The following is a 10,054-nucleotide window of genomic DNA, read 5'->3' as shown; positions in this document are numbered from 1 at the left end:
GTCAGGCATTAGTTAGGATGTGATATATTACTGGGCCTACGCCATTTATTAATTAGTGTACCACAAGTCCAGCTTTAATAAACCAAAAAATACACGAGTAAGTCTCGGCACTGCTGTGCTTATAAATCATGGCTAAAACAGATTCTCGTATCGAAAGCGTCGATAATGTCCCCTCATACGTTTGTAATGGAACTAGCAGACAACGCCTGTACTCGGCCTTAGGCACATCTGGCTTGCTCTGGGCGCCAAGAAGTGGGGCGTTGCCAAAGCTAACGCGTGGGGATCGCCGCACCCTCCCCTAAGTCCGCTAAAAATACGTTCCTTACACTCTGGTCACCGAACAAAATTTCACCTTTTCCGTTAAACGAAACATCAATTCAGAACACCGTCTATGGCGACCAGTTGTTGCTTGTTTTTGATGACATGTAACGCTAAATAACGATATCCTTTAAAGTTTAAATAGGTTAGTTCACACAAAAATTAGTCTGGTTTAGTTAACCTACAATCAAACTAAATTTTTACAGTAACAGTAAGGTTTTTTCGACGCGTCATTCTCACAATCCGCCTGCCCCTTATAAAAGTTCAATCTGTCAACAGAGTCCCCTACAACGACACTGGAACTTCTCCCAGAACTAATTGTCTCATTCAAAAGCTGAATAATTTTATCATTTTCTCCCTTGGGAGTCTGTATTGTTCCTTCATAGATCGCCTCCCCTGGGGTAGTTTGAAACCGAATCTTAAATAACTGTTTATCTTTTTCTTTTTGTTTGGGTAATTGTATCCTCAATAACTGAAGAGTTTTTTGAAGTTTTAATTTTTCGCAAATATTTTGATTCCGTTTGGAGTTTATTTTTAGCACAATGACCTCTGCGAAGGCGCGGAAGAGTTCATCATGGCGGGGGACGGTCTCAATGTTGACTTGGTCGCAGAGACAGAACTCGAGGGGTATCGGAATGTCCTCGCACGTCCGGTTGATTGGAATCTCTTTGAAGAGGCTGATGCCGTGTTTTCCTGGAGCTAGCGGGCTGGGGGTTTTCGGCCGGAAGTAGATTAAATCCTGCAGTGTGGCATGCGTGTCGAAGTGGGTGGTCAGCCTTTGTGTGTTGGTCTTCAAGTTGGTTCTGATTTCCGGGTACTTTTCTAAAAACCATTTGGGAAAGGAAAAAATGGCGTATGGCGAACGGCTTTCCACCATGCCGTTGACGGTCGATCTAATCGCGCCCCAACGTGGTCCGTGGTCTGAGAAAGTTATGACTACTGTGTTGTTAAGATGTCCTTTCTGCTTCATAGTTTTGTAAAAATTAAACATGTGCGCATCCGCCATTTTGGAATTTGTCATATCGTCGTGGGTTAGTTTCGTAAAAAACGACATGGCGTAGATCGGCGTGTTGGGGTAGGTGTCAAAGAACTTCTCCATGTAGTTTAAATGAAAAACGATATCAGGAATATTCCCAGCGCAGTGATACCCAGGCCGCTGTAAATCTTTATCCCTCTCCATCGCCATGCTAACCGGTCGGCTGTAGTAGGTTGTGGGCGGGAGTTTAAACCCGGGTTTTTCGTAATGGAAACCCCCGATGGAGGGAATATCCTCTGTGTATAAAGTCCTGAACCCCGCCTTCCGGAAATCGCCCCAAACTAGGTCAAACTCGTCCGTATTGGTAGACCACTCCCACCATTCCTCCACCTCGCTGATGTTGTATCCGGTCAGCAAGGGGAGGTAATTCGGGAAAGTGTTCTTCCCGAGTTGCGTATACATTTCCATATCAAACGAGTTGAGTTCTTGTTGTAGAAACGAATACGTCAGGTTCATTGACCTAATAAACTGGTGCCTGGATAACCCGTCCATGCCTACCATTAAAATATTCAGCGTCTCCGCAGGCGCTAGTAATTTGCTGCGTTTTTTCAGTTTTAATGTATACAATTCATCGCGTTGTGGGATTAACGCATGATATGTTTTTGAGATGACTTTTGAATTTTTATTCTCGCACTCCACCAACAAAAACTCGACACTTTCAGAAAACGTGAGGCTTTTGTTAAACTCTTCACTCCAGTCTCCAAACTTGACGTCTTTATCGCTTGTCGGATGTTTCACAATTTCTCGGTATTTACACGATTTAAAATCTCCTGGTATTTTTGTACTGTTGACGACTACCTGATTCTTATCGATGTACGTGAGATCCGGCATAAACCCCTCACATTTAATCGGGGTCTTATCCAGCCCGGATAACTCCAGAATCTCGACCTTGAAAGGGTCAACATCCGGGTACAGACACCCAAACAGCTCACTCGATCTCACATTGCCAGTTTTATTGTCGAACAGGCCAGATTTGAACTGGGAAAACTGGACGTTTTTCTCCAGCAAGTTCAGATCAGCGTCAAGGGAAGCAATCCTTTGTTGTTGTTCGTCCTCTGATGAGATGTAGCGCTCAACTAAAACAATGGATGAGCAGATAACTAGCAGCACACCAAACATGAGTTGTAGAACTTGGGACCGGGACAGCCTGCAGACTAAAATTAAAATATAGATGTATTTACCGATATATTATTCTTGTGTATATCTGTATATTCTTATATACATATATATAAATAAATAAATAAATATATATATATATATATATATATATATATATATATATATATATATATATATATATATATATATATATATATATAAATAAATATATATATATATATATATATATATATATATATATATATATATATATATATATATATATATATATATATATATATATATATATATATATATATGTAGGTATATATATGTTTATATAGCTATATATGTATACAGTTTTATATATATATATATATATATATATATATATATATATATATATATATATATATATATATATATATATATATAGTTATATAGTTATTTGTATAGTTATACATGAAATGTTTTACCATCTCGTTAGCTTTACTTTAGGCATTTGTATTAATTTTAATAAAAGGTTACCTCATCAAATGTTAGTTTTGTGTTGAATCCATATGTTGGAGGAGAACGTGTTTACATTATGTGTTCTCGAAAACTAAATGGGTGCACATATTAATGCAAGTCTAAAAAGCAACGTTTTCATAGTACAATGGTGTCACACAAACTACGTTCATTGATTGACTAATCAGTTCTTGAAAATAATCAACTATACTTTTCTCCTCTGTAAATTGTGCAGTTGGTGCCACCCGCACCACCCCCCCCCCCCCCCCCCCTCCCTCTATCCACCGGGTGATAGTTTTAAAATGTGCACAGTTAACAGTAACGTGTGTCAACAGTTGGTTGTTAATACAGCTAAATATAGCATTGTTTTCTCCATAGTAAGCAGGTTTGCATTTTAGTGTGGACCCGCCCCCCCCCCCCCCCCCCCCCCATTGCTGGGAGTGTGAACTTGTACTTAAAAGACTTTTTTAACTTTAATTAATCACTAATTAAAGAGACAAAAAGCATTTTTCTTCTATATTTTGCATTTTGCATTTTTTGTGTCTTGGTGTCACCCTCCCCCTCCCAAATGGTGTCACCCGGTGCAGTTTCCCCCCCCCCCCCCCCACCCCGCCTCTGGGTACAGATATATGTACATGTACAGGTAAATGTACAAGTACAGACACTGGGCCATAAATGAAAGTCTGTTTTATACCCTGAGAATCTTGAACACAAAGGGAGACATAAAGGCAGACAATCGAGAAAAGTTACCACAATCACTTTAAAATGGATCGCTTCCCCTAGTTTAAAAATTGTCTGATAGTTGAAAGAATACACGTTTGTACATTTTATCTGGTAGGCCTGGAATAGAAAAGGTAATCGTCAAACATCCTTATTCTCCCCTCTCCCCCTTTTTCCCCCAAACACACACACAAACCACCCTCCTCAAACTGTTTGCAATAGTATTTTAATTGGGTTTTCCTGTGTATGTTGTTTTTTTTTATTCAATAATGAAATTTGATCGCACGAAAATTGGATTGGACATTGGTTAAAGTAATTATTGTTTATATAAATTACATTTTTTTTCATTCCAAGGACCGGTAAACTTGTTCCCGTGGGAGGGGGGTGGGGTAGATGGGTCAAGTAATTGCTGACCATTAAAGCGCGCGTGGTGCAGAAAGCCGAGTGTGCTGGGATGGACACACTCAGAAACAAAACCAAGACACACTGTTGCACCGGACACGCTGTTGTACCCGATACACTGTTGTACCCGACACACTGTTGTACCCGACACATTGTTGTACCCGACACATTCACATTGTTGTACCCGACACACTGTTTTACCTGACACGCTGTTGTACCCGACACACTGTTGTATCGACACACTGTTGTACCCGACACGCTGTTGTACCCGACATACTGTTGTACCCGACACACTGTTGTACCCGACACACTGTTGTACCCGACACACTGTTGTACCCGACACACTGTTGTACCCGACACGCTGTTGTACCCGACACACTGTTGTACCCGACACACTGTTGTACCCGACACACTGTTGTACCTGACACACTTAACTTGCCCCAAACATAAAACAGCCTCCCACCCCAGCGTTATCTTGCCTAAACTGTTTACCTCATTACACCTGTATTTGACCAAATCACACCTCCTTCTCCAGCTTACATTGACTGACCAATGAGTCAAGAGTCAATGACGCAAGACAACGGAAAACACGCAATCGCAAGCAAATAAAACGTGACTCGGTCAGAACCGGATCAAACGACGTATGCGGTTAGACCGACACAACAAATTCAGCCGACGTCCAAGAAGAATGCGCAAATGGACAACAAAGAACTGACCGACATTCCAACCTGATCAATCTACGTCCTACGCTACCCGAAGTACAAAGCTGAGCCGCTATAGTCGGAATATCTAAGGAAGATTCAACCCCGCCCACACTTCGAAAAATAAAGGGGGAGATAATCAGAAGTTTAACCATCAGAGTTATTCGCCCTTATATGCTTATAAGGAGTGACTGCCCTTGAATATCATCAACGCTGTTTCGTTATTCCCTGGCCAAACAAGATTTTTTTTTTTGGTCACTGGCCGACTAAAACCGCACTGGCCAGTTTGGCTCTACCATCCATTCAACTCGGCGACGCAAATGTAAGAAAAATAGTCTGGTAGATCGCTATATTGAACGTTTTAATTATGTCCCCTTTATACGTCATCCGCCCTGACTTATTTTTAACCAGTCTCGTGTGTATTTTATGTGTGTAAGGTATGTGATGTTCAAGTGTATGTATGTGGTGTGTGTAGGTGTACGTCTACGTTAATGTCCATGTGGCCGACGGGTACAGTGACATCTGGCCGACAGGTACAGTGACATCAGGCATACAGGTACAGTGACATCAGGCATACAGGTACGGTGACATCAGGCATACAGGTACAGTGACATCAGGCATACAGGTACAGTGACATCAGGCATACAGGTACGGTGACATCAGGCATACAGGTACAGTGACATCTGGCATAAAGGTACACGACAGGTACAGTGACATCTGGCCGACAGGTACGGTGACATCAGACACAACACTTCAACATGCTTACATCATGCCTCCTTCAGATACAATCTCTACAGTAGCTCTACCAGCCAAGGTCAAAAACTTCCCATGAAAATACATTCTACAGCGCGGTAGACTCACTCGCTTTGTTACCATTTGTCGTACATACCCTCCTATTTACGCAGTTTATAAAGTTGATCAAGGGGAAAAAATTCACAACACTGTTGGAACAATTCACAACAACTCACTATCACGAAGGTGTGAACTAAAGATAACCCACACCATTCTTCCCCCACCCAAACATTCGCCGTGAACTGTAAACACTACATAACTAGCTACCCAAAAACATACTTCTGAATACAACTCACATTATATTATTCTCGAAAAGTATGCGTGTATGCTTAAATTTCCTGTACTCATATGTTATGTGGTTGAGGGTGTGTGTGAATGTGTCACATTCGTATATGTGTGTATAAATCGGTTTATACTTAGGCTATATGAAATTGTATATGTGTATGTTTATGTATATGCTAGTACACATATTTCACATGTGTAAGTACGTTATGGATGGTACCACTGACGCTTTAAAAATGTGATGCTTATTTTATCCAAATGCAATGCCTTCAATCTGAAAAAAAATCGTTTTGTTAACTTATTTTAAACCGCCAAGAAATTAGCCTATGGGCCTTCAATAAACGACGTCATAGGAATGTGGGGGTGGAGGGGGGGGGGTTAAAGGCGGGCGTGTGTTGTCAAATTAGGGATGAGTCTGTTTTTTTTTGTGAAGATGGGATAAGACAAGTAGTAAAACAAGCGTGACATCATTTATAGATTACCCCCCCCCCCCTTCCAAAGCTTTAGCTAATAAAATCTCCGTTCTAGAGAATTTATTAAGCGTGAACATCACACTTGACTAAGAAAAATTGTATCTATTCTAGATTTTAAAATCGTATCTTACTTGTGTGGTGAGCCGTCATTGTCGGGAGTATTCTTGCTGTGGACTCGATTTTATTGCGCTTTTGTATAGTACATAAACTGTGAACATTAAATCATCCGAATGTTCTGGAATACTTTTATAACACACACCTACATCCGTAGTCCGTCAAGATCTCTAATAACATCACACTAGACCTGTTGTAACGACGACCATACTATGCAATGGCCAAGTACACGTTATCGACAGGAAGATGTTTTAACTTCGCTTGAGATTTTTTTTATCAGTTGTTTGAATTGAAACAAAACAGTGTGTTTGTTTTTTGTATCGCGATTTGAATGAATGGAGTTTAGACTGAGATAAACCAATTGATAACAACTACTGGGGTGGGTTTCTGTCCGCACCCCACCCCCACCACCACTCCCTCACCCATTGTAATTGTGATTCCCAAACTTAATCATTATTATCTTGATTAGAAGGCCATGGTTTGGATACAGTAATTAGATTTTAAGCATTTAAGTTTTGTGCGAGTGTTTTTACATTAGTCGACCAAGGACCAAATCTTAAGTAAATATATAAGGCTACATTGATCCCACTAATGTTTCATATCTGTTTAATTAGGTAGTCCAAACTGAAATTAACTATTGATTGCAGACTTCTGGAGTGAGTATGCCATGAAAGAACTTTTAATTGTAAGGTCTATGCCACAAATTTTATAAAAATATCTCAATAAATAAAAAAGTTATGCGATTTTTAAAAAAGCAAAATTTGGTAAAAAACTGATTTTCAAAAAGTGCCATTTTTGAGAACCCATATTTTTTAAACTAAATAACATAGAAGTGTGGAAATTGGTAAAGTTGCTGCAAAGTTTGTAATATATATGCCCAATTTTTTTCAGTCATCTAAAATGAGTCTTTCTAAGGTAAAAAAATAATTGAAAATGACAAAAATGCGTTTTGGTCACTTTTATTTTCATTAAAAAAAAAAAAAAATTCAATTTTTTTTTTTTTGCTTTGGAATAACTCTAAAATTATTGTGTTGGTAACATCGACGTGGAAAAATGTGTTAATTATTTTCAAAAATCACATGAGTTAAAATATTATTTTAAAAAATACCACAGTTATCTAGTGCAGGAGAAACAGAATCAAAATTTAGTAGAGTAAATGTAATGTAATGTAGTTTAATAAAGACGTGATGCCTACAAGTGATGCAGCAGTTGATGCCACATGCTTTGGTTTCTTTTCAAACCTGATAACTGCTTTGGGGGAACAGTTTTGGGGGAACATCTTTGTACGTCTTGTTTCCCTCAACCTTGATCTTGTGGAGCATCAAGAGTAAGTAATATGTTTTGGGAATTGTAGGGGGGAGTGGGGTCTTGGCCTTCTTCCCTTCCCTTGTAAGGAAAGTTCTGGATAGGCCACCGTAAATGTCTCCAGCTATGGAACGAACAATTGATTTAGTGATTAATAAAATATAATTAAATTTACTACTAGCCTATTGTGTAGGCCTACTATTTGTCCTATGACTATAACTGGAAACATATGAAAAAGCCTGAAAACACCTTTTTGTTAAAAGTAATTTATATTTTTTATATATATTTTTAAGAGTAATTCTACTGAATGAAATTTGAAATAATCGTTGCTTGTCCCACAATGGTTGAGATATCCAATGATGAAGATGCCATACTGTGGTTCTCAACATCCTATAGGACAACTTAACTGTCCTTCATTGTTACTATTATATGCATATAAAATAAATAAATAATGAGAAATACTACTAGTACTACTTACACTTACAACTAATATAACATTTAAAACTAAGTCACAACATGTACAATCTTAATAAATTGCACAACCATCTAAAAATTGATCTGGTACATTTTATTAAGGAGACTGGCGCAGACCATTTCACATTATTAAGCAGGGGAATCAGAATCAGAGTGCACAACAGAAAATAAAAAAATTAATCACATTAGTCCTTAAAATTTAGTGTCTTTTGTTTTAAATAAATCGATAAAAATGTATAGTTATTATAATTATACATTTCTTTTGTGTTTCATTAATATTTTATAAGTATTTAACCTTCGTTCCCTGTAAATAATTGAGTTCGTCCACATAGTAACCAAGATAGTCTGGTGGCCATTTTGAATTTGTCGATTCATAATTTTGACGTGATAGTCCAGATAAACTGTAGTAATACGACCCTATCATTGATCCCAGTCAATAGATTTTAAAGAATTAGTAAACACTAGCATCTAATAGTTAAGTGCATCCATATTTTAAGTCCCTAGAATGTCCTGAATTAAATAGCTTCACGTCTAAACACACCCTGTGTACAAGCGTAGTTCACACGCTAAAACCGTGGACTTGAAGCGTTCAAATTTACATCAATAACGTGTACTAATTAAACCAAACTGACATTCAAACTTAAAATTCATTTATTAAAATGGAAATGAAACTTTAAAAATGATACTTACAACTTGTTTGAAGGCTCTAGCAAGGGTAAAATCCGTTTAGCATCATCGGTCGTCAACCTTTAAAACCGTTCGGCGAGCAACTTACTCGGGGCTGAAAGTCGACTCGAGGGTTATATGTTTATTGGGGGTACGGCTTCGCGACCGTAAATCAGAAATACTTGAATTTACAACACAAAGTAGTTATAAAACTGAACTTTACATCGGTGTAAAAATTGAAACAGAATTAGTTTGTTTCCGTGTATATATCGTCATTTAAAGTTTAAAATCTGTATTTTTTAAATGAAATAAACAAGTTATTTTTTCAATTTATACATTAAATGACAGCCTAGAATTCGATCTTTAAAATGACATTAAGATTATGCTTCTACGATGCTTCGTCGCGAAGCCGCGACCAAATAAAACAGTGTGGGGTCGATCGGTACACGCAAAACGGTGAAATTTGTTGACGTAACTGATACTTTTCAAACAAATATAAAACACATTCAGACATGTGTTACAGATATAAAAATACCAGATTACGACAGATAAAGACTTAAACTTTATTGACATATAATTTTTATTCTTATAGGACAACTAGAAGTAGTGAAATTTTTTTTTTGAAAACCGCAAAAACTGACCCTAAAACGCACTTTTTCGCCAGTTTGGACTACCTAGTTTAATATTGTGTCTCCAGTACAACAGAGTGCCTTCAAACCTAAGTTGTCTTGTAAGTCTTTGAAAGCAGTGTTTCTTCCAGACTTTTTTCTCCGGGGGGGGGGGGGGGGGGGCACTTGAAATTTTCGGGGGGGGGGGCGGTAAACTTTCTTAGGGGAGGGGGGGGGGGGGGGCGGGCACTGTTAAAAGTATATATTTTCTATATAAATTATATAAATTTCATTTCGTTCGGGGGGGGGGGGGCGGTAAAAAAGTTTCGGGGGGGGGGGGGGGCGAGGCCTGGAAGAAACTCTGTTTGAAAGTGGTGCGTCGTAAATCCCCATTAAAAGCCAACAACTAAAAGTCTGTAGGCGAATAGCTATGGTCTTGGCAACTCTAATCTGATAAGAAAATCGCGATCTTTAGAGACATAAAGAATGGGTTAAAAGTTAAGTTCCCTTTTTGAACCTGAAAGTGAAGGTCCTTGTATTTTGTATAGTCCCCCCCTG

The 10,054-nt window shown here is 38.5% G+C and overlaps 1 protein-coding gene and 1 long non-coding RNA gene across 2 annotated transcripts; both read right to left on the bottom strand.

Annotated features, from left to right (window-relative positions):
• Positions 1-301: 301 nt before the first annotated feature.
• On the bottom strand, positions 302-6,669 carry LOC131944393 (uncharacterized). The gene is made up of 2 exons (XM_059304964.1): positions 6,461-6,669; positions 302-2,508 (listed from the first exon to the last, which is right to left on the bottom strand). The coding sequence occupies exons 1-2, from the start codon at positions 6,477-6,479 to the stop codon at positions 506-508; spliced, it is 2,022 nt and encodes a 673-aa protein (XP_059160947.1). The 5' UTR covers positions 6,480-6,669; the 3' UTR covers positions 302-505.
• Positions 6,670-7,459: 790 nt separating this feature from the next.
• On the bottom strand, positions 7,460-9,217 carry LOC131944409 (uncharacterized). The gene is made up of 2 exons (XR_009387019.1): positions 8,913-9,217; positions 7,460-7,872 (listed from the first exon to the last, which is right to left on the bottom strand). It is a non-coding gene; the product is annotated as an uncharacterized LOC131944409 (long non-coding RNA).
• Between the last annotated feature and the right edge of the window lie 837 nt (positions 9,218-10,054).

Source organism: Physella acuta, unplaced genomic scaffold (genome assembly GCF_028476545.2).
Source record: "Physella acuta isolate Inbredline_101_S28 unplaced genomic scaffold, ASM2847654v3 ptg000490l, whole genome shotgun sequence".
NCBI classification, from domain to species: Eukaryota; Metazoa; Mollusca; class Gastropoda; family Physidae; genus Physella; species Physella acuta.
This window is presented reverse-complemented; position numbering and strand designations above follow the sequence as displayed.